A 27,264-nucleotide genomic window follows, 5' to 3' on the forward strand; every position below is an offset into this window, starting at 1 on the left:
GTCTGGCACTCATCTCATGCCTAATGCTTGTGTATGTTTTATTCTGTCTCCGCTTGATTTGATGAGGGACTAGGAATCAAATTGATTTGAATGTAGCAAAGGGTTAAGAATTATATTTTGGCTTAACTTAATCTATGATAGAATTTCTATAAGCTTTCCCCAGTAATTTTTGAAATATGACAGTTTCTTTTTGCTCGCAGTTTTTAATTTATTTGCCAGTACATATTTGATAGCTATATTTTTGAATTCTGACCAGGAGATTTTAGCTCTATCAATCCAATTTAGGGCAATGTAAGATTTAAGTAGTGCGCTAAGCATTACTATAATGTTTGGTTTCTAATGTGTAGACATTTGGGAAAATATTTAGAATGGTCATTTCCCATGATAAGGTGGATTTCATATAGCCCGATTTCTCCAATTTCACTCTTAGAGAGCACCATAATTTATAGACTGTTTTACAGGACCAGAAAATGTGGAGAGTATCAGCAATTTCATTGGGGCAAATGGAGCAAAATGGTGAGGAATTGGGGTTTATTTTATTTAAAAAAGATGGTGTATGATGTGCGTTGTTGTTAATCATGATTTGAGTATATATGAGTTTTTTAAAGGGTGTGAGTTTTGTGGTTATGCGTATCGCGGCTAGTTTTTGAGCCTTAGACAGATTTACAATTTTGGTCCCCCAGTATTTAGTTTAATGTTCATTTTGTTTACCACAGTGGGGCACTAATCATCATTGACCATTAACAGGCTAAGCCCAAACTGCAGTTAGATGCTAGCAGCAGGTACATTCAGTAAGTCAGTGACTTTTATACATCTGATGTGATACTAAAACATTTAAAGTGACACATTAATAGTGAAGGTAATAAAATGTTACACAAGTAATACTTGTGTCTAAAGATGTAGATGTAGACGATAGTGAGGAGATGCATTTAAAGTAGAAGTAGGTGGCATAAATTAGATAGTATAGCATGTATTTCATTATTTTTATTTGCTCTTTGTGACCAGCTTAGTCCCACTATGCTAGTGTCATCTTTTTAGTAGATGTGGTGCTCATGTTGACGAGGAAAGATTGACCAGGACACTGAGGAACTTTACTTACTCTTTCTGCGAGAGGACGGTCAGTAGTGCTTGTAGAATTCCAAGATGGAAGAGGAAAGAAGAAAGCAGGCTGAGTGTGGATTATTGCTGCAGAGTACAGAGTACTGAAGTACGAGGATGTAAACTCAAGTACTATGCCGGATGATGTCCTGGAAAAAATGAGCCAGGGGAAGCTGTAAGATGAATTGGGAAAAGGAGCAGGATAATGCAAAAGTGCTGACAGCTGTTTGGGGTTATATATGTCCCGTGGAGTCACTGGTTTTAAAGGCATGCCCCTGAAACAGATTGCTGTTGTGAGCAATAAAAAAAAATTACTTGTGTAAAAATTGACAAGGAAAGAGATGTGCTGTGACTGAAGCTGAAAGAAGACAAGGACTGATTCAAGGACAACAAAACCAAAATAGAAGACCAGTGGTAAGAATCTACGCAAAGAACAGTGTCACTATTAGCAGTTATGAACGTTATTTTACTTTTGGGGTTGAAAGTACAGGACTTAAAAGCAGTAATAAGCTTTTGCAAAGTTACTTTGAAATCTTTCTTTTTTACTAGAATGAATTGGAGAAAAAGAGCTAATTTTCACCATGGAATGAGTATATTTTTCAGATCTTGTGACTGCAGTTAAGGAAGAAAGTAAACAACAATTCAAAAGATCTGATAGAGAGAAACTTGATTTAAAAACTTGTTTTCCTTTCTGTATAATGGACATGAGATTAAAAAAATGTATGATGAGGGAAATGTTTGGACATGGAGGACTGGAGGTATGGGTGACATTGGGTGTGTATGAGAGGAAAATGCAGTGCATTTCAAACGTTACAGCTGTAAATGGGAAAGAAACTAATATCTAAGAAGAGGGAACTGTCTTGGCAGAGGAAGGACACCCTCTGCATGTTGAACAAGCAAATTAGATATCTTTGTAAAGTCTTCTAAAGCCAATTACAAAGCTAAACTAACATCCCTAGCTAAGGATGATCACAAGGCATTTTAGCTATGTCAGAAATCTAAAAGAGAAGAACCAGCTTTGTGCCAAACTAGTAGTGGATGGTACCACTCATACTGAACCTGAGGACATCGCCAACCTGCTAGCAGACAATTTGCCACAAACCCCCCCAGTAGACATCGCAAAGCATACCTGTCACCAGTCCTCTACCTAGTATCTCCAAAGAGCAGGTCATAACCACACTCTTCATGGCCAAAAATGCAGCCTCCATGGGACCGAATAACATCCCAGGCTGCCTACTAAATGGTCTAAAACAGGATCTAGTGGGACCCACTTGGCACTGTCTTCAACCACTGTCTAAGTACTGGCTTTGTCCCAGGAGAGTGGAAGACAGCAACAATAATTCCTTTGTACAGAGGGGGTTCAAGTGACCCTGGAAACTGTAGACCCATAAGTCTAACAAGCCTTATCTGCAAGACCATGGAAAGAATCATCGTGGACCTCATCGACAAAGACATAGGTGACCTTCAGACTCTTGACCTGACCCAATTTGGCTTCATTAAGGCTAGGTTGTGCTTATTAAACTTGGTGGACTTCTTTGAGAATTTCACCAAAGCCCTGGATGAAGGCAAAATGGTACATACAGCCTGTCTTATCTTAGCCAAAGCTTTTGACACAATCCCCCACTCAGGCATCTTTGAGAAACTCACCCAGCTAGGGAATAACCCATATGTCACTAGATGGGTAGCCAAATAGCTCACCGACAGAACAAATACAGTCAAAGTTGGGGATTTCACCTCTACCAGCAGACCAGGTAGCAGTGGTGTAACACAAGGATCTATGCTGTGCCCCCTACTGTTTGGCATCTTTTTCTCAAATCCAGGCGAAAATAGACCGCCTGTGGCTTACCAAGTTTGCCGATGACTGCAAACTGGATGCAATCATTGAGTTTTCCAACAATGTTGACATACAACAAAAAGGGCTTACACAGACAAATGATTGGTGCCAAAGCCACAAATTTAAATTAAACATAAAAAATGTGTTGTCATCCCTTTTGGCAAAGGGGAAGCCTCTGCAAATTACAATATTAACAGTATCCCCCTTAGCTCAAACTCTGTGATGACAGAGTTGAGAACAGAAGTTGATGGCAACCTTGACCTCAATCACCATGTGCTCACAACCTTCTACGTTGCACATCTCATAAGTAAGAGCGTCGCATCTAGAGCTAACGATGTTACAACTACCCTGTACTCCTCATCACCAGACTTCTAATAGAGTACAATTTTCCCTTCTGTATGTACCACACCAGAAACCTGCAGCAGCTGGAGAAACCTCAGAGGTTTCTCATCAAGAACATTCAGGGCCTTCAGCACATGACCTACATGGACAGACTGAAGGCCCTGTCACTGTGCTCTGTATGTTATAGGCAGGGCTGGTGCTAGCATTTTGGTAGCTCCCAGCAAGTTTTAAGTTAGGGGTCCTACCCAGGAAAATATAAGTGTGACCACATTGCCATCACATACCCTTCCCTATCAAGCTCATGCAGCACCATCTAATGATCACGATATAGTGTTACTACATTAAGACCATTAAAGACTTGAAATGCCAGGGTACACACTGACTGGCATTTAATACCAATGTTGCATTGACAAACCCCTGTATCACAGCAAGGTAGCTACTCACAATGGTGCGCACACACTGACTGGGGAGGTGCAGTGGTTAACTTTGTCACCATACAGCAAGAGGTTCTCCCGTTTGCGTCTTGGCTGGGGTGCCTTTTGCTTGGAGTCTGCAGGTCTTCCCTGCATTCACGTGGGTTTCCTCCCACAGTCTAAAGACATGTGTCTGGAGCATTTCTTCCTAGGCCTCTGCTGCAAATATTCTCTGTCCTAGTCAGACTTTCCCAGTCAACAAATGTTAAATAAAACAAAATTGTGTGTGTGTGTATATCTGTGTATATGTATATATAAATAAATATATATGTGTGTATCTGTGTACATGTGTGTGTGTGTGTGTATATATGTATGTATATAGATATATATATATATATATATATGTATATATATATATATATATGTGTGTGTGTGTATGTTCACAGCAATATTCTGTATTCTGAAGCAAAATAGTATCTTTGATACCATTATTGATTATTTGCTTATGATAGCCGTGACAGATACTCCCTGATCATGATGTACCTTTTTCAAGCTCAGCTCGGGGGGATTGTCTGATTAAATGACTTAGTAAGTGGTTTGCTAACTGTCACGCAGTAGGTAAATTGAGTCTGAAACAAACTCTGGAGCACAGGAAATAGCCTGTTTAACAGTTCATAGCTCTCTGTATTAGCCAACAGGCGCTGTTTTTTCATATTGTACTGGAAATATTAAAAATAAATAAAGCGCCTCCTAACTTGAAATGTAGTAATAAAAAAACAGCAGAAGTTCATTTGTTACTAAAAATGTGGGCATTCTGCAAAAATCTAAACAATTCAGAGGTATGCCTCGCGCTGATAATCTGCAGAATCAACCCAAGAGACCACAGATTACAGCAAAGCCGATCACGTCCCTTGCTTCACTGAAGTGGAATTGATTGAGTTCAGTTTACAGGCAAGTTTTTCGGGGGGGGGGGGGTGGAATCGTGCGATGAAGTATAGCAGTGCGAATGTCCAGGAGGTGCCAAGGAAAGAGTAGAAGAGACTGAGAAACCCACAGCTGCTTCATGTGGGGGGGCCCTCATATGCAAGGAGATAATTGGGGGTTCTCCGCAGTAGCTGGTTCGGCGGCTGCCTAACTCCAGCTATGCTTGTAGGCTGCTGAGAGATGACACCGCACTAATGGAAATGCTGCACATTTGCAAGTCAAATGGGACAAGATTCAATCACTCTAGGGATGTTAACCTAGCCTGCAACATTAACAGGACATGCTGGAGAGACAGATGCGTCCCCAGAGATTGCCACTCCTCTGGAGCAAACTCCCAATTCATATAAAATAGAGCTTCTCAATGATCCTGTTTAAGCACAACTTAGACAATTGGATGGGAGACTGTAAATTTACCCCAGGGGCATTTCCTCTGTCCCTCTTGAATAAGGGCAGTCGGTGCTGATCATAGATTCTCTCTGCAAATGTAGACCATACAACTTGGTCAGTAAGGGAACAAGGGTTTAACATAGCTAGGCTTATAAAGGCCCTAGGGCCAATAGTGTAGTTACCTCCTGTGAATCTATTGGGGTAAATCTATTGGGGCAAATCTTGAGAGAACAATCGCCAAGGACTCAAAAGACAATCATAAGGCCTTCTTTAGCTATGTTAGAAACCTAGGAGGAAACTCCCAGATATGCTCAGAATTAGTTCAAAATGATGTGAAGATTACTGAACCTACACACATTGCCAACATACTGGCTGACAGGTTCAGTGCAAACTCCCCCCCCCTCCCCCCCAAAAGGAGAGATATCTATACCAGAGGATTGTAGCCCCACAAACATCTCCAACGCCCAGGTGAGAACTGCTCTCTCCAAAGCAAAAAACACAGCATCCATGGGACGGATGGTGTCCCCGGCTGTGTGCTCCATGAACTCAATGAGGAATTAAACCCGCAGTTAGGACAGCTGTTTAATCTTAGCCTCACCTCAGGATACGCACCCAAGGAGTGGCGACGGCGACTGTGGTCCCACTTCACAAGGGCGGTGCCTCCACCGACCCCGGAAATTACCATCCCATTAGCTTGACAAGCCTTATCTGCAAAGCCATGGAGAGGGTCATAATGGAACTCATAAATAGACATAGGAACTTGCAGACTTTGGATCCAACCCAGTTTGGCTTTGTCAAAGGCAGATCATGCCTTTTAAACTTGGTTGACTTTTTCGAGACAGTCACCAAGGCCATTGATGAGGAAAGGCAGTCCATACAGCCTACCTTGACCTGGCAAAGGCCTTGACACAATACCCCACTCAGGTATCATCGAAAAACTCATCAGCTTGAATGTAATCCCATACATCACAAGATGGGTTGCAAACTGGCTAAGTGACAGAACCCACAGGGTCAGAGTTGCTGGAGCCATGTCAGACTCAAAGCCTGTCACAAGTGGTGTCCCACAGGGCTCAGTCCTGGGTCCACTCTTGTTCGGCATCTACTTTTCTGAAGTACAAGCAAACACAGGAGGGTTATGGCTGACAAAGTTTGCAGATGACTGCAAACTGGGCCATAGTCGAAAACACATCTGACACAGATATCCTTCAGAAGGGCCTCACAGAAACGGATAACTGGTGCCAGAGCCATGGCCTAAAGTTAAATGCCAAGAAATGCATAGTCATACCCTTCGGGAAAAACAAGGTTACCCCTAGCTACCATATAGGTGGCAATCCACTGAGCACAGAAGAAGTCATCAGGGATCTGGGTACCCAGGTTGACAGTAGCCTTTCGTTTGACACTCATGTTGCTAAAGTAGTTAGGAAAACCTTCTACATTGCCCACCTGATCATGAAGGGATTCACATCTAGATCAAGGGAGGTCATCGTCCCCCTGTACTCATCACTCATTAGACCTATGATTGAGTACAATGCCCCATTCGAATGTATCTGACCCAACACCTGCAGCAGCTGGAAAGGCCCCAAAAGTTCCTCACCAAAAGGATAAAGGGTCTCAAAAATATGTCTTATGCTGCCCGACTGAAAGAACTCCAGCTCTATTCAGTCTCATACCGCTTGCTCAGAGGTGACCTGTGCCTGACATATAAGGCCATGTCAAACCCTGATTTGATGAATATGCTTCACCTCAAAAAATCTAGATCCCTCAGAACCACAAGGGCGGGAGACTTAAACCTTGACAACGGTTATTAATAGAACATGCTGGAGGGACAGATTCATCACCCAGAGACTCCCTATGCTGTGGAACAAAATCCCGGTACATGTGAGGCAGAGCACCTCGCTGGCCTTGTTCAAGAGGAATCTTGACCAATGGATGGGGGATCGCAGATATACCCCAGGGATTACTTCAGTGTCACTGCTTGACAGAGGCACAGCAAAATAATAGGCATAGTTTTATTCAAACTAAAGGGGTGGCGAAAGCCAAATAACTATGGGCTAGGCTTATAAATGCCCTTGGGCAGATAGCCTAGTATGAACCTATGAACCTATTTATTTTGAGATAAGAAGCACTTGGTGCAAGACTGTAATAAAAGAAAATGTGGTCATTGTGGGGAAAGGGCACATAATACAAAAAATTAGGTCCAAGTGCAGAAACTGCAGTTGATTTGGGCATTTTCCATTTAACTTTCCTTTATTAGAAAAGGAAAGGTTAGAAAAATAAGAAGACATTTCAGAAGAAAGACAGGCTCATGATACTCTAACAGAAAGTATTGGGGCAAAAGTGTTGTGGGGAGAACTGAAGAAAATGTACCTGGTGTGGAGAAGGATGATGGTAATGATGGAGGAAATATTTTGCAAAAGGACATTATTGCAGTGCAAGGTAAAATCAGATATGCAGCAATAAGGACTGGGGGGGGGGGGGGTTGAGACAGAAGAGCAAGAAGAAAATGCTGATAAATCAGTTGGGGGAGATTGGACACAAGTTAAAGGCACAGTAATTAATTGATCATTAGAGGCCATAAGTACAGTGAATCATCAAGTTCATGCGAGTTTCATGATTTTTTTTTTTTATCTCCTACCCATATAAACAGGGTTGACAAGTAGTCAAGGTCTTTACTTTAACAAATGCAAGGTACAGTGTTTCATTCTGGCATCTGTTTTTGGCTTGGTTTGTAATAGTCTGCAGTCTGATATCCTAGTATTTACAATATGGGATGTGATGATATAATTACTGACTTGCTCCTAAGTATGAAAGGCTTCAGAAAGAGGAATGTCTTCGGAATATTAGTACTAAATGTAAACAGCATTCAGAATTGCACTGGAAGTGTGGTAATGACTGAATGGTGAAAAAAAGACTATGGTGATTATATGTTGGGTAGTAAGATATGTAAAGGAAGAAGAAAGAAACAGAGTTGGGACAGTGTGAGCTAAAAACGATTTATATGGTTTGTGAAGAAGTAATGTGTGTTCAGGAATGTGGTCTTTAAGCGAAACATCACTGGATATGACAGTAATACTGCCTGGAAGACTAGGGATATGTCCAATAATCAATGCTAGGTGCTGAAATGGTTCCTCCAAAGGCACACACAAGCGAAGCAAAAAACAGAATTAACTGAATTAATTGAGTCTAGATGGATTATACAGCTGATGGCCCACAGGGGGCCGGGTCTTAATGATGTCCTCCCAGTGAAACCCACCCTGAAAAATAGGCGGGTATTTTACTAGTTGCTGATTGGAAGATATTTTGTTTAAATTGTGAGTTTTGATGTCTGTTATTCATCTGATGAAGGGCTACCAACCCGAAAGCGCTTATCTGTTTTGTACCAGCTTTTATTAAAAGTTCTTATTTTTACTACTTGAAGCATCCAGCGGTGTTCTTCCAAGACTAGGAATATGTGATAGAAGGAAAAGGGAATTAAGTATAAGAAGTTTATGCATATCCACTAGTGTGACAGAGAGGAAAAAGATTTTTGTAGTTTCATAGGCGATTCTAGGTTAACAGCTTAGGGCCCTTACAAGCCTAGCCACTGTAACCAGATTTTACCAAATATATGCCCCATAGGGGCAAAAGAATGTCATAGATTTGTGCCTGTCCATTGAGTATCTTACAGATTGCCCTTGTCCATAATGGACATGAGTACTACCCCCAGGTGTGAATTTGCAAGTCCCCCATCCATTGATCCAAATTCCGTTTGAAGAGGGCCAGGGAAGGGCTCTGCTTAATGTGACTAGGAGGCCTGTTTGAAAGAAGGAGCAGTCTCCGAGACACATTTCTGCCTCTCCAGCATGTTTTGTTTGAGTCATTAACTAAGTTTAGATCCCTAGATTGAGTGACTCTCGTGCTCTTTGACTTGCGAATGTGTAGCAACTCCATTAGTGCTGGATCTGTGAGTGCCTTATCAATCAGGCATAGATTACCCCTTAATAGTCAGTAGGAGACAGAGGAAAGGGATAAGTCTTTTAGTCTATCCACATAGTTCATGTTGTTTACACCCTGTATTTTCATTGAGGAACTTCTGAGGTCTATCCAGCTGCTTTAAGTGCCTAGTCAAGTACATGCCAGATGGCAAACTGTACTCTATTATTGGTCTAATGAGAGCTGAGTGCAGCAGGACTATAATTTCCTTAAGTCTGGATTATACATTTATTTATAAGTTGTGCCACATAAAATAATTTCCTCGCCACTGTGGACAAATAGTCAAAGTTCAGGCTACTTATCTGTCTGTGTACCTAGATCATTCGCTTCTGAGTCAACTCTAAGGGTTGTGCTATTGAAGGTGTAATTTGCAGGGGTATTTGACTTCCCAAAGGCTATGATGATGCATTTTCTGCTCCAGCTTGCAAACTTTGTCATCCAGAAGCCTTCCATGTTTGCCTTGACTTCAGGGAAGTGTATTCCGAAAAGGAGTGGTCCCATTTCTGAGCTCTGTGACACACCATTGGTAACTGACCTCTTGCTGGATCTGGATTCACCCACTTTAACCATGTGTTCTGTCTGTGAGCCAATTGACTATCCATCTGCTGGCATCGGGATTTATGCTCGGTTTTGTGAGTATACTTGATTGGGGAATTGTCAAATACCTTGGCCAGGTTGAGGTAGGTAGTATGTACTGTTTTACCCTCATCCATGGCCTTAGAGACTTTCTCAAAGAAATCCACCAGATTCAGTAGACATGACTTGCCCCTTAACAAAGCTGAATTGGGTTGGGTCCAGTGTTTTGGAGATCTGATTCTTTCCATGGCTGTACATAGATGTCTAGTCAAACATATGGTTCTGTAATTTCCCAGGTCAGTAGCTGGTCCCCCTTTATGCAGATGAATGACTGTTGCTTTCGTCTTTATCGGAATATAGCCAGTCCAGAGGCTGTGGTTAAACAGAGATCCTAATGAGCCTGAGTTTGGATTTAAGCTGCTTAACAGGCAGCCTGGTGTATTGTCAGGCCTCATTGACACTGCTTTTTTAGCTTAAGACAACACAGTGGCAACCTGTTCTTTGGTGATAATTGTGGGCGGAGTGGTGAAGAGTATTTCTTGGGAGAACTGGGGATGATAGGAAGGTAAAATTTGAGCTGAATTTGAGGAACGTTAGGGCCCATATTTCAAAATACTTGTTGTGTAAGTGACCACTTACACTGAGAGTAGGCTGGGAATAGGTGTTTTACAGTCAAGTCTCTGCAATATGTCTACAGATAGGCCTTGACACTGAAGTACATCATTTACACTGAGAGCAGGTCTTTAAGAATTAGGGCAGACTTGCACTGAGAGAAATTCTTTGGGAATCTGGCTCAAAAACTTTGTCCTGTTAAATACATTAGTTATGGTGAGAGATTTTTAGCTGCAATTTGAGAATGCAGAGGGAAGAAATAACATGGTATATTAAAGCAATAAGCAAAGTTATAAGACACCAGGGTTGCCAGATGTCCCTATTTGAGTGGGACTGTCCTGAGATCAGCAGCCCAATCCCGAGTTCTGTACTGCTAGTTAAAATCCCTGCGAAACAGCCTCTACTTTGTTTTTTTTTTTGGCCCGTATGCTGGTATATGAGCCAATCAAAATGCAAAACGGAGCTACTTCTGTTTAATGTGGAACTGCCTGATGTTCTGCATTGAACAGAAAAGGGTCTGCTGTGTGATTTTTTTTTTTTTTTTTTTTTTGCTCTTGTAGCGGCGTATGGGCCAGTCAAAAATCACCAAACACTAAGCTACTTGTGTTTAATGCGGAACTGAGGTGTTCCGCATTAAAGACCCCTTTTTTTTGGTCTTCACTTAATGTGAAAGACCACTTTTTTTTTTTTGTCCCTACCTGGCCCATCAGAAGTCTGGCAACCCTGTAAGACATGGAAGATTGAAAACAGAAAAAATGGAGAAAGGACATATAAAAGTGGGACTTTCAGAACTGAAATATAGACTATGTAGTATATTCAACATATATGAAAAGTAATAGATTGGAAAGAAATAGGAGATTAGAGAAAAGTAATACAAGAAGGGAAACAAAAATATTGGAGAGATTACTAAAACATTTGAAATAAAGGGAACAAAAAGACTTTATGGGAACAGCATATGACAGTGAGCACATTGTAAATCCTGGACACATTGGTGCAGTGCTTGGTATATGATTAAAACAATAGAAGGATGTGAAAAAATAGAACAGTGGTGACAGAATAAGAGAAATAGCAAGCTGTATGAAAAATAGTGAAGTTAAAATGTTGCTTAGACAGAGTTTTTTTTTTTTTTTTTTTTTTTTTTTTTTTACAGGAAAAAGTTTCAGCATTTTGTGGAAAAAAAAGATAAAAGTAGAAGGAAAAAGGAATGCAGCATTTGAAGAAGGTATTAGATATAGGCAGAGGGAAGTAATGGAAATTGTGGAAATGTTTATGGGTAAAATGTATGAAAAGGATGAAGTACAAAAAGTATGGACTGTAAAAACAAAAAAAAAATGAAAATATTAAGAATCCTTTGGAAAAGGAAATTAGTGTGAGAAATGAAGGAATTAATAATAGAATGAAGGCAAGAATTAGCAATAGGAACTGATGGATTAGATTATGAATATTATAAAGAGGTAAATGGAAATGAGACGTTAACATTCTGCAAACTATTAAATGAATGGATAGAAAAAGAATAACAGATTAAGGGTTTTGTGTTATAATGATTAAATTGATCTAAAAACAAAATGAAAGAAAAGGTGTAAAAAAATGATGGACCAATAACACTGGGAATGGGATGACATGATTAACAGACCTCGATGCTTTGCCAGAGATGGCCTGCATCTGTCACTACTGAGCTTCTAGATACTGGCCAAGATGTTTTTTGTGTTTCACTGTTGCAGTCATCACATTTGGGTTATCCCCGCCAGGGTAGCCCTCGGCCGGCCCGAATACCAGAGACTTAGTATTTATGCATCGGTTGTTGTCGTTTGAAGACTGATGTCAGGTCATCAGTAGTATAAAGTAAGGCAGCCGACACCATTACATTAGTCTTTCTTGCCATGGAGCCCAAAGCAGAAGCAGTTTGCACGAGTGGCAGTCGGCCGCTACCTGAGTTTCGTGTACAGAATTGAAGCTGAAGTCTTCTAAAGCTAAGTGTACCCCATTGGGGATCCTTTTTTCTTGCACTAACTGATGTCAGAAAAAGTTAATGGTCTCTCCTGTGGAAATCAAATAATACACAGAGACTTCCACTCTTACTGCATCACTTGTTTAAGCCCAGACTATGACCTCTCTCGTCGTGCCTGTTCTTTGTTCAGTGCCAGAACTGTCTGTCGTCCGGCCCTTTTGTAGCCAGATATTTTCGCTTACAGTCCTTGAACTCTGATATAGCGTCTGTAAGCAATCTGACAACAGATCTTCCGAAAAAACGTAAAATAGAGACTGATCCCATAGGTCCAAACCTACCGACGATGCTTCCGTTAAGCTGGTCGTCAGTTCTCCGGTATTCGGTGAGGCACTTTCACTTGTTGATTCACAGGCCGCTACAGAGACCCTTTTGGAGTCCAGTATGCCGCAAAACTCTTCTTTGACTAAGGATCCTGTGGTTGTCTCAACCTTGGATGGATCCAGAGCTGCTGAGCAGGCACTGGCTTCTGAGGAAATCCTGTACACTACCGAATCTAGACACAAACTGACGTCTTCTTTCGTGACTACCCTTCTTTCTAAAACTACCGAGTTTCTTAGGTCTAGGGTATGAACCACACACAAGAAACCAATGAACCACTCTCAGGCGCCTGCTACCTTGCCTGTGTCTTAAATGCTTAAAATGGCGGAAGATCTTATGCTAATCAGGGAAAGCCAAGCTACCCCTCCAAAAGGAAAAGAGATCTGTCCCCTATAGTTTTGTCTGAACAAGAGTCTGATGCATCTGATGCATCTGAATATGAAGACATGCAACCCCTCTCCACTTATGAGGATTCTGATGCAGAGGATTCCATTCCTTCAGCCTCTCCCCCAGAGGATTTTTCCTTTGGGGAAACCCTGCATACCTTAAGGGAGCATTTCCAATGGGAGAGTCAGGACTAACCTCAGTCTAAAAAGAGACTCCGGGAATTCCTAGATCTTCCACAACACAGACCCTTAGCTAACCCCCCAGTCGTAGATGTTTTAGAGGATGTTTTCCTCAAATCCAGCTTGTCTCCTGCCGCCCTTCCTCCTGCTCCCAGAAAACCAGACCGGTACTACAGAGTCCCTGACTCTCAGATATTTGTAAAAAAAACCCTACAGTTGACTCTGCGGTCATTTCTCAAGGGCCAAAAGGGATTAAAGCAACCTCTGCTAAGAATCTCACTCCCTCAGACAGGGATTCCCGAGCATTTGGAAGATGGGGTAAAAAAGTATACACCTCAGCTACTCTTGCTATCAATGCACTAAATTGTCATTTCCATATGCTGAAATATCAGAAACATACCCTGAAACTCCTAAAACAAAAATGTCTTCCTTTCCTGCTTGGATAGAATCTAAAGATTTACAATAGTAAATGCATTCTACAAGTCAAGTAACTAAACACTCCTTGCACTGCGATTTTGACGCCCTAGAAGCTTCTTGCAGGGTAGCTTGTCAATGGATCTGTAATTAGAAGGCATGCATGGCTTAAAGAACAGCCCCTGCCAGACCATGTCAAATCTAAATTGTTGGATGCCCCCTTGCACATAAATACCTTATTTGGCACTAAGGCAGAAGAGATATTTAAAAAAGTTGGAAGAAAAAGCAAAATCTATGCAAACAGTTAAGGATTTCTTGCAGGTCCAGCCCCCCAGGTTCAGCAGGCATTGCCCTTCCAAACACTGCTCCTTTCCTGCTCCCAGTAAACAGGTCCACCAGAGGCCCTGGGGAAAGTAGACATCCCCCCCCCCCCCAGATAGCAGACCCAAGGAATGCAACGATCTAAGCAGTGGACTACCTCTGCTTCAAAACCAGGGAGTTCTAAGCCACCCCCTTATGGTAAGAACTCACGACGACTCCACCCCTCCCTCTGCCCACTTTCACTTAACCCTAGGAGGAAAACTCTCCTTTCACTCAAGCACCTGGACCACCATTACCAAGGACCAATGGGTTTTGAAAATCGTGTCTCAGGGATACAAAATTTCCTTCCACACCCTTCCAACCCCAAAAGGATTCCCAGATCTACCACTAAATCAGTGGGCAGAGGCTCAAAAGCAAATCCTTTCCCTGCTCTCTATGAGGGCAATAAAACACTTTCAGTTCTCTGTGCTTCCCTTTGGCTTATCTACTGCTCCCAGAGTTTTCACAAAATGTCTGGCTCTGGCAATTGCCTTCTGTAGACAAAGAAATATTCAGATTTACCCTTACTTGGATGACTGCCTTATGCAGGCAGACAGCCAGGAAAAGCTGCTCAAGCACCTGGCCTTTTGTAAAGACCCTTCTAGCCTCCCTAGGGTCCACAATCTGCAAAAAGAAATCCAAACGGGTGCCCACCCAAAAGATAATCTTCCTGGGAGCAAGACTGGACACCGCATCCCAGATGGCATTCCTTACTACAGAGAAACAAATTTTCCTGACCAGCTACTTCTCTCAACTAGCCACCAGACCCCAACTAATTGCAAGGAAGATCCTACACGCTCTGGGGTTCATGGCATCTGCATTTGAGGAAACTTCAATGGTACCTAAAGAGCCTTTGGTGCCAACGCTCTCAAGACCTGGAAACCTTTCTACCTCTAATTCCTTGCCTCAGAAAAGATTTTCTTTGGTGGGCAACAGCATCCTCCCACAACAAGAGAATGCCTTTCTCCCCACCCCCGCCACCCGGACCCTCACCACAGATGCATCAGACTACGCTTGGGGTGCACACCTGGACAGAAGGTGCATATAGGGCCAATGCAGCCCACAGCAAATCCCTCTGCACATCAGTCAAAAAGAGATGATGGCTGTGCAGCACGCCATGATAGCTTTCAAGCACCTTTTCTCTCCAGGGGCTCTCCTGATCTAAACAACCAACACCACTATGATGTGGTACATCAACAAGCAGGGAGGGACTCACTCTTACCCTCTATGCAGGCTGGCCATGGCCCTTTGGCACACAGCCTCTGCCATGCAACTACACCTGTTATCCCAATTCATACCAGGCTCCCTCAACTCTCTGGCAGACCAATTGAGCAGAAATCTTCTGGACCCACATGAGTGGCAACTCAGCAGAAGTACCTTCAGCCTAATAACTCAGAAATGGGGAACTCCGAAGGTAGACCTCTTTGCCTCCCACACCAACCATCAGCTCAGCAAATTCTGCATCAGGGAGCATCACTGCATGGCTTGGAAAGTGGATGCCATGTCCTTTCCCCTGGGTCAATCTGTCAGTCTATGCCTTTTCTTCTCCCTCTCATCTCCAGGGTGCTGCTCAGATTAAGGGAGGAAGAACCAAGGACCATGCTTATAGCTCCAGAGTCGCCCTGGCAGCACTGGTTCCCCTTGCTGTGCAGCCTGTCCCTGCTACCCCCATGGCATCTTCCTCAGATTCCAAACTTCCTGACCCAGAGGGAAGGGGAATTCATGCATGACCAGTTGCAGACCCTCAGTTTGTCAGCTTGGCTTATTCCCTAACCTTGAAACCAGTGTGCCAACCTCACTAAACAGTTTCTGGATGTTATCCTTGAGGCCAGACGTCCTAGCACCAGAAAGTCTTATGCTGACAAATGGAAAAGGTTCTGCACCTTGATCCAGGCTAAGGGAGCCAGCACGGCACAGCCCTCCCTCCCTCCCTCTCATCCTGGATTACCTAGATGACCTACTACACAGTGGCCTGTCTTTCTTCTCTATTAAAATTCATGCCTCTGCTATTTCCGCTCATTTTCCTACTGAGCAGCCCCTTTTCTCACACCTTTTGTTCAAAGAGTTCCTCAGATGGGGCTAGCAACTTGAGGCCACCCAGAAGGGCACCAACACCAGCGTGGGACCTTAACTTTGTTTTGGAAAAGCTCACCCTGCCCCCTTTTTGAACCAGCTTCTTCTGCAGAGCTAAAATGTCTCTCCTGGAAAACAGCATTCCTTCTGGCCATCACTTCAGCCAGAAGAGTCTCTGAGCTGCAGGCAGTCATGGCTGTGGAACCCTTCACTATCTTCCATGCAGGCAGGGTATCCCTCGGAGCAAACCCATCCTTCATGCCCAGAGTGGTTACCAGTGCGGCTCTCAACGAATCCATTAATTTACCCACCTTTTTCCCAATCCCCAGAACAAGGGGGAAAGGATTGTTCACACTCTAGATGTGCACAGACAGCTCAGATTCTATCTAGACAGGACTAAATCCTTCAGAAAGTCTGATCAACTGCTGGTTAGCTTTAATATAGGGGCAGAAGGCAAAGCCATATCCAAACAAACCATTTCAAATTGGATAACATACTGCATCCATTTCTGCTACAAACAGCATGGAAAACCACACACTCTACCAGAGCAGCCTCCACCTCTGCAGCTTTCCTCAGAGGAGTCCCCACCAGAGACATCCTGGAGGCTGCCACCTGGACACCTGTTCACACTCAAGCATTACCACCTGCCTCTCTTCTCCAAATCTAGGACAGGGTTTGCCTCTGCAGTCTTGCAGGCCATCCTAGCCAGCCCCTAGTTGCATTTACTCCACCCTTTTCCTCAGCTTTGGGAATCAACCCAAATGTGATGCCTGCAACAGTGAAACAAGAAGAACATAGTACTGTTGTGTACATTTAACCATAAATGTAGATGTTCGAGTGTATTCACTGTTGCAGTCCTGGTTTCCCTCCATCCATCCCCCTTTCTTCTCTTTCTCCTTTTATTACCATTCTAACTTGTGATTCTCCTTAACTTACAAGGGACATTTTGGTATTTATTTTCCACTGGTGTGGTTTCTTACACCAGACTCTGACCTCCTACTTGGGGGCCCCTGACAGGTTAGGGCAAAACAAACTGATGTAATGGCATTGGCTGCCTTACTTTATACTGCTGATGACCTGATGTCAGTCTTCAAGCGACAGCAACCGATGCAGAAATACCAAGTCTCTGGTATTTGGGTCGGCAGAGGGCTACCCTGGCAGGGATAACCCAAATGTGATGACTGCAATGGTGAATACACTTGAACATCTACATTTATTGTAAGTGTACACAACTGTTCTTGCCACCCCTATAGTGCCTTTTTTTAGGCGGTGTTCCAAAGACCAAATTACCACCATAACAGCTACAAACAAATGCAGTTTGAGGGTCATGCTGCTCAGTGCTAGAAGTCTAAATCTGAAACTGCACTCGCTCGAAGCACTCCTTAAAATAGAGAACATCGACATTTGTTCAGTAACAGAGACCTGGTTCTCAAGGTAGCAGAAAGCACCCCTGCACTACCAGGCTATAACTCATTCCACACCTTTTGGACCTGGAACTTGGACCGAAGCTCCAAAGGTGATGGTGTTTCCATATTCATAAAGGATGCGCACACCTCCAGACTGGTAGCCCAACATAATGCATCAGAGATACTTCAGATCGTAGCCTGCTATAGGTCCCCAACAATATCCCAAGACACTCACTCCACGTTCCTAAGCACATTGGAGAATATTAGGGTCCAACCTAACACTCTCATACTGGGTGACTTCAACTACCCCTCCATTAACTAGGAAAACTACTCGTGTACCAATACACTTGCACAACATTTCCTGGAATTCATTAATTTAAATGCCCTAGACTAGCTCGTTCTTACCCCCACTAGAGGTAACAACATCCTTGACCTGGTCATTACTAACATGGGCGACTGTTACTCTACACCAATAGTTAACTCCTCCCTAGTTAGATCTGACCACAAACTAATCACCCTGGAAATCCACATCCCTCCCACCTCCACCGCAAAGGTAACCACCATGAAAAACTTCTCCAAAGCTAACTTTGGGTTCCTAAAAACAGAGGTGGCTAACTTCATGGCACCCATGCAAATGGAGAATAGTTGCATGACCACTGAATCATACACCAGTGCACTGTACAAACACATACACAAATGCATGGATCTCGCCATACCCAATAGAACCAAGATGCTCTCCTACAAAAAAAGGACGCCAATCTGATGGTCCCCTGCCATAAACAAACTCTACAACAGAAGGAGGAAACTGATGCGGTATAAGGTTAAGTCCCAACACTGGAAAAACTCCCTTATTCGCCTCAACAAAAAGTTGCAATCCCTCATCAAATCCTCTAAAGCTAACTATGAAAACAGAATTGCAGCAGATAGTAATGACAACCACAAGGCCTTCTATAGTTATGTAAAGAATCTCCATGGCAATACCCAGATTTGCTGTGAGCTACTGCACAATGGTACCCCTTATACCGAGCCAACAGATATTGCCAATGTACTGGCCGACACTCTGTGCCACTTTACCCTCCAAAGGACCAATCACAATACCAGTAGATTGCCAGGCACCCAGTACTACTGCCCCACAGGTTAAAACAGCACTGTCCAAGACCAAGAATATAGCTTCCATGGGACCTGACAATATCCCTGGCTGTGTTCTACATGAACTACAAGAGTGAACTGGCACCTCACCTGTGTGCCCTGTTCATTCACAGCCTCACCTCAGGCTTTGTCCCTACCGAGTGGCCCACTGCTACGGTTATCCCTCTCCACAAAGGAGGAGCGACTACAGACCTTGGGAACAATCGCCCCATTAGCCTGGCTAGTCTGATATGCAAAGCTATGGAACGCATCATCATGGACCTAATAAACAAGGATACAAGGAATCTCCAAACTCTGGATCCCACACAGTTTGGTTTTGTGAAGGGTAGATCATGCCTGCTCAACTTGATCGACGACTTTGAGTCAGTCACCAGAGCTGTGGATGAAGGCAAGGTGGTTCATACAGCCTACCTTGATCTGACCAAGGCGTTTGATACCATTCCCCATTCAGGAATCATAGAAAAACTCACTAAGTTAGGCATCAACCCCTACATCACCAGGTGGGTTGCAAACTGGCAAACTGAAAGTAGCAGACACCAAGTCAGACTGTCGCCCAGTCACTAGTGGAGTCCCACAGGGTTTGGTCATGGGTCCTCTCCTGTTTGGTATCTACTTCTCTGAAGTCCCGGCCAACACAAAGGGTCTGTGGATGAAAAAAATCGCAGACGATTGCAAGTTACTATTAACTCCCCAAGTGATGCTGACATCCTACAGAAAGGCCTCACTGAGACCAACAACTGGTGTCAGAACCATGGCCTTAAGCTCAATGCCAAATAATGCGTCATCATCCCCTTTGGGAAAAACACTGATGTCCTTCAAGGATGCATCTGCAGTCCTAACATATGGGTTGTCCTGCCTCAGGCAGCCTTTCGGTCGTCCGGATTCCAAAGTCTGGGTCTGGCCTCGGCTGATGTCGCACTTCACCCGACGTCATAGCTGCTGGGGTATAAAGGCATCAGCCGACGCCATTTTCCTCAGTCTTTCTTGCAGCGGTGCCAAGCAGAAGCTGTTCGCAAGTGCCGGTCGGTCAGATCCAGAGATTCCTACTACCGAAGACTTCTAAAAAGCTAAGTACCCCGTTGGGGACTCTTTCTTGCCTCAGCCGATGTCAGACAAAGTAAATAATTGTTTAACTTGTGGGAAACAAATACCTCATAAGGATTTCCACTCTTACTGCCTTCCTTGCTTAGAAAAACACTGTTCCCATGAATTACCACATCAATGGTAGTCCATTGAATACAGAAGGTGTTATAAGAGATCTGGGAACACAGGTTGATAGCAGCCTCTCTTTTGACCACCACATTGCCACTGTGGTCAGAAAATCCTTCTATGTGGCACATCTCATTACTAAGGGTTTTGCATCCAGGAAGAAAGAGGTCATTGTCTCCCTTTGCTCTTCCCTCATTAGACCAGTCAGAGTACAATGCTCCATTTGGCATGTACCTCACTAGACACCTGCAACAACTGGAGATGCCGCAGAAGTATCTCACAAAGAGGATCCTAGGCCTTAAACACTTGTCCTATAGGGATAGACTCAACTATTCTTTGTCTCATATCGCCTACTTAGAGGCGATCTCTGCTTGACATACAAAGCCATGTCTGATCCAGCTCTGTTAGAAATGCTACATCTAAAGAAATCCCAATCCCTCCAAACCACACACTCCAGTGACCTTAACCTCATTACCACAATCAAGAGAACATGCTGGAGGGACAGGTTCATAACCCAGAGACTGCCCTTGCTATGGAATAGACTTCCCATACACGTCAAACAGGGCACCTCACTGGGCCCTCTTCAAGAGAAAACTTGAGTGGATGGGAAATAGAAAATTCACCCCCGGGGATCATTCCAGTGGCTCTATTCGACAGAGGCATTGGGAACTAAGGTTGGGTGGCACAATATCAGCATAATCCTGTGGGATAGGTTTGTAAAGGCTCCAGGGCCATTAGCTGTAGTACACACCTATGAATTACAGATAACAAACTCTTTATGAAATACAGAAAAAAAGATGCAGAAAGTTTTGGATGAAGTTAATAGAAAATGTATTTTTGGAATCAAGGGGAGAAGGATAAAAGAAATCTTAAAAGATGTCTGGTCTAGCAGCTGGGGAAGTGGATTAAAGTTGTGAGCTGTAGTTACAGGGTTTGATTACTTCTGCCCCCGTTTGCCTAGTGTGTGACCTTGAGTAAGTCACCTAACCACGCATTGCTCCTGTGCTGCCTGTAAAAAGGTACTTGTATGTCCAGTGGGCCTACCTGGTTAACAAATGGTTGTGATTTTGGAAGAAAGTAAGGAAGTAAGACTATTGATGTGATGTAGCAAAGGTGTTTGAGAAAATTAGTCATGAAGTGATATAGAAAATTTGAGACATATGGGATAGGAGAACATTTTTTGAATGTCATAAAATATTATTAAATGTCATGAGTGAAAGTTATGGTAAACTGATGGGAGGAAAGGGGTTAAACAAGAATGTCCATTAAGTACTTAGTGCATGAAATCATTTAAACATGTATATGTGAAATGAAAGACACAAAATAGGAGATGAGGAAAAGGAGGTATAATACCAGTGTATCTGTCATGAGGATGATTTAGTGGTTGTGGCTAAAAAGAAGGTATGGGTGAGTGAAGTAATTTTTAAAGAACACAGGGTTATGGTTAAATAAGGCAAAAAGAAAATAAGCGGAATATATTATACTTGGAGGGGATTAACTGCATTAGGATAGAACGTATGAAAAGGTAATAGGTTTATAGAGGAGTACTAGACTAACTGCTCTGAAGGGCCATTTTAAGCCTAGTAAAATACCTGAGACTAGAATCAAACTTTGTAATTATGAAGTGAAGACTGTAATCATTATGCCAAACCCACCTCCTGTGAAAAATAATCTTGGAAGAAATAAAAACGTTATCATGTTAGAGAAGTTTATTCCATCATTTAACAAAAAGTACATAAGTTAAATATGTACATAATAGGAAAACTGGAGCATTTAGGGGTGTACATGTTTCCAGCTAAAATGGAGAAAAAATGTTAGAAATATTTTTAATTTTATTTGGAGATCAAGATTGAATCCAGTGAAAAGGGGGGCTGATGTCCAGAAAAAATCCTGTAGTATATTTAGCATTTGGGCTTTTTTCTGTGTAATAGAGAAGGTAAAGAGAGTTGAAAGGCGCTGTGTCACCTCATAGTAAGAGGTTCTATAGTTTGATTCTTGGCCGGAGTGCCATTTGTGTGTAGTTTGGATGTCCTCCCTGCGTTCATGTGGGTTTTCTCCAGGTACTCCATTTTCCTTTGACGTTACAAAGAAGTGTCTGGAGCGTTTCACCCAGGGCCTCTGCTGAAAATTGGCTTCATTCCAAGTCAGACTTTCCCTGTAAACAAATGTTAAATAAATAAATAAATAAAAATGAAATAAACAAATGGTGGGGAAATGTTACATAAGGTGTGAAGAAGTGTGGAAATGTAAAGGGAGGGACATGAAATAGTAACCAAGAAAATAAAGAAAAAAAAAAAGAATACGAGAATAAAAATTATGGTATCCTTAGAAGGAATTCAAAGAAGATGTCAGAATGCTATGAGAAATTTATGATGGGGTTTCCAGAGTAGAAATGAGTTGCATAAGAAAACAGTTAAAATATTATGAAATATAATGGACTAGAATAAAGGAAATGTGATGAGTTGAAAAAGTTTTAAAAAGAATATAATTAGGAAGGACTTCAGGATGTAGCCATGGATATGAAATATGGAAAATAAAAGAAGAAAAAATGTGAAATTGAAAAACGGGACAGTATATTGTTTATAACAGTTTAGAGATTATGGAAAAGAAGCTGTGAAGGATTATTGAATATTTGAAAAATGGGACAGAATATTGTTTGTAGAAAAGAATGTATGAAGGATTATAGCAATAACCCACGCCTGGGTGTGGGTAATGCTGGATTTACCCACGGTTGGCTCTGTTTGGTCACCAGGGCTTCGCCCTCGTGACCAAACCACACCAACCGTGGGTAAATCCAGCATTACCCACACCCAGGCGTTATTTATATATTAAATGACATTATTTAAGAAAAAAAATAATTACTTTTCTTAAATAATGGCATTGTATAATGCCTCCTTACTGCCCTTCCACAGCTGTCTGGTATTCTGCAGCAGTTCTGATGTACTGCGCATGCGTATGCCTACTCAGTACATCAGCTGTGGGCAAAAGCAACGGAGAGAGCAAGATCTCCGTTGCTTTATAAAAAACTGTTTTGCTATGTTAAATGGGTTTAACATAGCGAGACAGTTTTGAAAAAAGCAACTGAGAAAGCAAGATCTCAGTTGCTTTTTACAAACTATCTCGCTATTTTAAACTCGTTTAACATAGCGAGACAGTGTGAAGCAACGGAGATCTTGCGTTCTCCGTTGCTGTAAAAAAAAAAAAAAAAAAAAAAAAAGAGTTATATTAATGGAAAATGTCCGGGCGACTGGACCTTTTTCCATTACTATAATTCTGATTTACAACGTGCACGCTGACTAATCAGCGGGCACGTTTTTGAATATTAATGTGGGGTCGTTGTATAATGTTGTATAATATAGAGATGATAAAAATGTGGTAGATGAAATAAAAAGACAGTGATAGAAGAAAGAATAGATGAAGAAATAATAAAGAATAGTTGATGTTGACATAGCAAAGAATTTTTTCTTGAAATGATGACAAATGGAAATATTTTTCCTGTATAGATTATATGTTAAGGTTTAGAAAAAAAATGGAATGCAATGATAAAATATATGCTATGCATGTGTAAATAGTGAGATATGTAAACAAAGCAACCCCTACTCTCTTTTCAGTAAGTTTTATAGGATCCTTTGCATCCATCTGAGCTACCACCATCTCAGGCAAATGTAACCTTGGTTTAATGTCTGTGCAGCACACCTCCACCAGTACTGCACTGCAGTGTTGGTACCTGGTTTGCGAACAGCACTCGCAGCTTTCTGATCTTCTAGTACCAAAGGTGAGCATTACTAGCTGTTGACCTAGCATTTCTTTTCATTTTCCTGTAAAAAAAATGGGTGGTAAGATGCAGGAAAAACTGTCTTCTGTTTGTCTGTCACTTTGCATAAAGTTGTGTATGAGAAATATGGGAAGCTGTCACTTGACCCAACTATTGCTTATTGTAGTAGAGCTGCTATGTTATGTAGACATTTCTGAATTCTTTTGTAAGGTGGATGTGGTCTCTAGGTCAGGGGCCTTTTTCAGGGCCTCCATTATTTGGGGCAGTCTTCCATGAACTAAGGGACCAAGCATGATGGTCAAGATGAAACTCCCAACATCAGATTTGAAAGGTGTATATTTACCGTAGTTACACAATAAAGACCCATTCTTATTCAAAAATGTGTAGTCTGATTTGGACAGCCCAGTCAGCATGCCCATTGTAAACAGAGTTGCCAGTGCAAAAAAAAAGTGGTGTTGATCAGCCAGACTTTTTTCATTAATATATGTTCCATAATTTTTAGTAATATATTTTACAAGAGACCACACAAAATATAAGGAAAAACAAACTTTCTGCAAAACTCTAAACGGTTAACAAGTGTGTTTATCAGCAGTAGACACTATACGTGTTAGCTGCTTATAGATTTGCAGAACATCCCTGATTCTCCTCGTATTACTGCCCTGTCCTTCAACATTTAAATAACTTGAACAATTCTTTCCATTAATAAAACCAGACATTAGTTTTGTTCTTAATCTGTAGTAAATTAAAGAATTTACAGCAACGTAAAAAAGTGGCAGAGAGGAGGAAACGGCACCTTTTCTATTCTACCTCTTGTACTGCACTGATGACTTGTGCAGGTGTGTGCATGTACATTCTGTACACCTGCAGTAAATCAGTTTTGTAGGTGGAAGAAAAGTGCACTGTACAATGACATTACTTAAGAAAGGTAAGATTAATAAAGGCAAGAGATTTCTTTCTTAAATGTCATTGCATAATAGCAGTAACCCACTCCTATCCCACAGTTGGCTAGGTTTGATCACTTAGGTTTCACCCTTGTGATATATATATATATATATATATATATATATATATATATATATATATATATATATATATATGAGACACACACACACACACACACACACACACACACACACATACATGTCTATAAAAGGTTTGTATGTTTCTGTGTAACTTTGTACATGCAGTGCAGCTTGTGCTCAGGTTGTTTTTCTTGCTTCAAAACTGTCCTTAATTGATACATACTCTTAATTATTGTAACTAATGTACATTAATTCACTATGCATGCCAAAAGTAGATACATTTAGGCTTTATGCCTCTGGTAAAATTAGAAGGTTGACTCACTATAGTACTTTCAACAGAGGCTGCCATGACTAAAGGCAAAATCCCATGCCTAATTCCACCAACACCACAAAAGATGGCAGGCATTGGCTGGTCACTTCTCTCTTCCCTACTTGGTTTCTGTTTTTACTGATCTTGCCAACGCTGTACTTTTTTTTCTTCAAAAATTTGGTCTGAATGTGTATGCAAGCAAGCATGCTATTGTTTAATTTGATATTGTATTCTATTGTATTGTGCACTGCAGGGTACATTTTGCAAGAGATGTATCATACATAGCACATCAGTTGACAAATGCTACAGATTAATGTTTTTTTTAACCCCATTCTCCACTGTCGACTATCAGTCCTTTTCCATTTGACTCTCTTGTACCTTCTGATTGGAAATCGAGAGCTTACTGCATCTCTCTCTCTCAAAGGATAAATATTCCTTCTCCAGTGAGAGAGAGTGCCTTTAACATCTCCTACTGAAGTTGTCACTCCCTTGAAGTGTGAGAGAGTTGGTGGGAAGTTATCTGTGTGGCCAAGGAGGTGATTTTTATTATTAATGTCAAACAAATCAGTACATAGGGTATCAAATACATATACAATGCTGCCTTTCGTTTTCTTGCAGTATTGTTCTTCACTTCATGTTATTTAGAAGTGTCACTAAATAAATGCCATAGTAGAGAACCTTTGAGATAGGTTGGAGTATAAAAAGCAATAAAAGCGAAGTTGATGTGGGCTGTTCAACAGCTAAGTGGATTAAATTAACTTCCCTTTTTATCACCATGCCCTGCCATAATATAGAAGCTGTATTTTGCCTGATCATAGTAGCAATCGATTTAAAATATTTGTGATTTTTAATAGGAATTTTTGTAGACTTTTAATTAATAGTTTTGGTAAAACTGATGGTTTGTTTTTCTTTCAACAGGTATTGGCTTTAAATATTTGGCACTTGGAGATATCATCATTCTTATTACTTTTGGACCTCTTGCAGTGATGTTTGCTTATGCTGTCCAGGTGGGGCATCTATCCATTACACCACTGCTTTATGCAATTCCCCTTGCTTTAAATACAGAGGCCATCTTACACAGCAACAACACCAGAGACATGGAGTCTGACCGCCAGGCAGGCATTGTCACCCTCGCCATTCTTATTGGACCAACTTTATCTTATGTGGTGTACAACCTTTTGCTATTTGTACCTTACATCATCTTTAGTATTTTAGCATGTCGCTATTCAATCAGCATGGCTTTGCCAATGCTTACTTTGCCCATGGCATTTTCATTGGAGAAGCAATTTAGGAGTCAAAAGTATGTACGGATTCCACAACGGACTGCGAAGCTTAACTTATTATTGGGTCTTTTCTATGTTTTTGCCATAATTTTGTCTCCACCTGGGAATTTGCCTAAGCTATAAAATTTTGTTTGTATGTAAAATGTATTTAAGCTATTCATAAATGGTTAATTTTAGTGATATCGCATATGACTTGTATGCATTCATTTTGTGCCTTTGACAATAACTGACTGCAGGAAGATTTCAGGGTTTATTTTATTTCTGTCTTTCACTGATATGCCAGCAGTGTATGCAGCAAAGGACTGCATTTTTTATTGTACAGATCTAACATTTAACTGTAAGGGTATCATGTTCCAGTGCGCCTAAGTTAAAGGCACGGTGATTAATTGACAATTAGAGGTCATGAGTACAGTGAAGCATCAACTTCGCATGCCTTTCATAAAATTCTTTTTTAAACTCCTGCCCATATAACCAGGTTAGGCAGAATGGTTTAAATCTTTAGCTTACAAGTACGAGATACGGGGTTTGATTCCAATATCTGGTTATTGGCTATACTTACTATCTTGAATCTGATATAATATTTACCTGTGATTATATGATGATGATATAGCCGCTGACTTGTTCCTAAGCCTAATTTTTTTTTTTTTCAGGTTATATTATTTCTTGGTAGTCTTGAATGTATCCCTTATTCTCGTAGAGCCTTAAAGGAGACTGCAGCCAAAAACCTGAAAAAAAAATATTTCATAATATCTTGATGTTTCCTACATTTCAATAACACTCTGGGACTGTAAACTTTCTTTTTCTGTCCTTGTATTTTTGCCACATTCTGCTTTCATCTTGACTTCTTAGTCTACTACTTGACATCCCACAGTGCAGTGCAGTGTGTGGTTCTGGGAGACTGAATCACACAGGCAACTTAGCTACAAAGTTCTTAGCCCTCCATTCACTTAACATGGCATTTCAGACACTTCCTGCTTTCACTCCGTTTTAATTACCATTTGCTTTCATTCGGTGACTGTCCTTGTTTGTCTTTTAGATAATCTCTGAAAGCAGGCTTTCTAATTGCATTTCACGGCTGTTGCTTTTCAAAGTGGTTAATATTCCTTGGCAAAAGAAAAAAAATGCACTTCCACAGACTTCTGTGGAAGTGCGT

At 41.6% G+C, this 27,264-nt stretch overlaps 1 protein-coding gene across 4 annotated transcripts in view; it reads left to right on the top strand.

The window, feature by feature from the left end:
- Positions 1–26,287, top strand: part of UBIAD1 (UbiA prenyltransferase domain containing 1) — a 200,454-nt gene extending 174,167 nt beyond the window's left edge. For all 4 annotated transcript variants that reach the window (XM_044063222.1, XM_044063221.1, XM_044063220.1 and 1 more), the window contains one exon: positions 25,747–26,287. In XM_044063222.1, coding sequence (XP_043919157.1) covers positions 25,747–26,234 — 488 coding nt within the window. In that variant the 3' untranslated portion in view covers positions 26,235–26,287. The remainder of the gene's footprint in view (positions 1–25,746) is intronic.
- The last annotated feature ends 977 nt before the right edge of the window (positions 26,288–27,264 follow it).

The sequence above is a fragment of the Protopterus annectens genome, chromosome 2.part1 (genome assembly GCF_019279795.1).
Source record: "Protopterus annectens isolate FY-2018-M chromosome 2.part1, PAN1.0, whole genome shotgun sequence".
NCBI classification, from domain to species: domain Eukaryota; kingdom Metazoa; phylum Chordata; order Ceratodontiformes; family Protopteridae; genus Protopterus; species Protopterus annectens.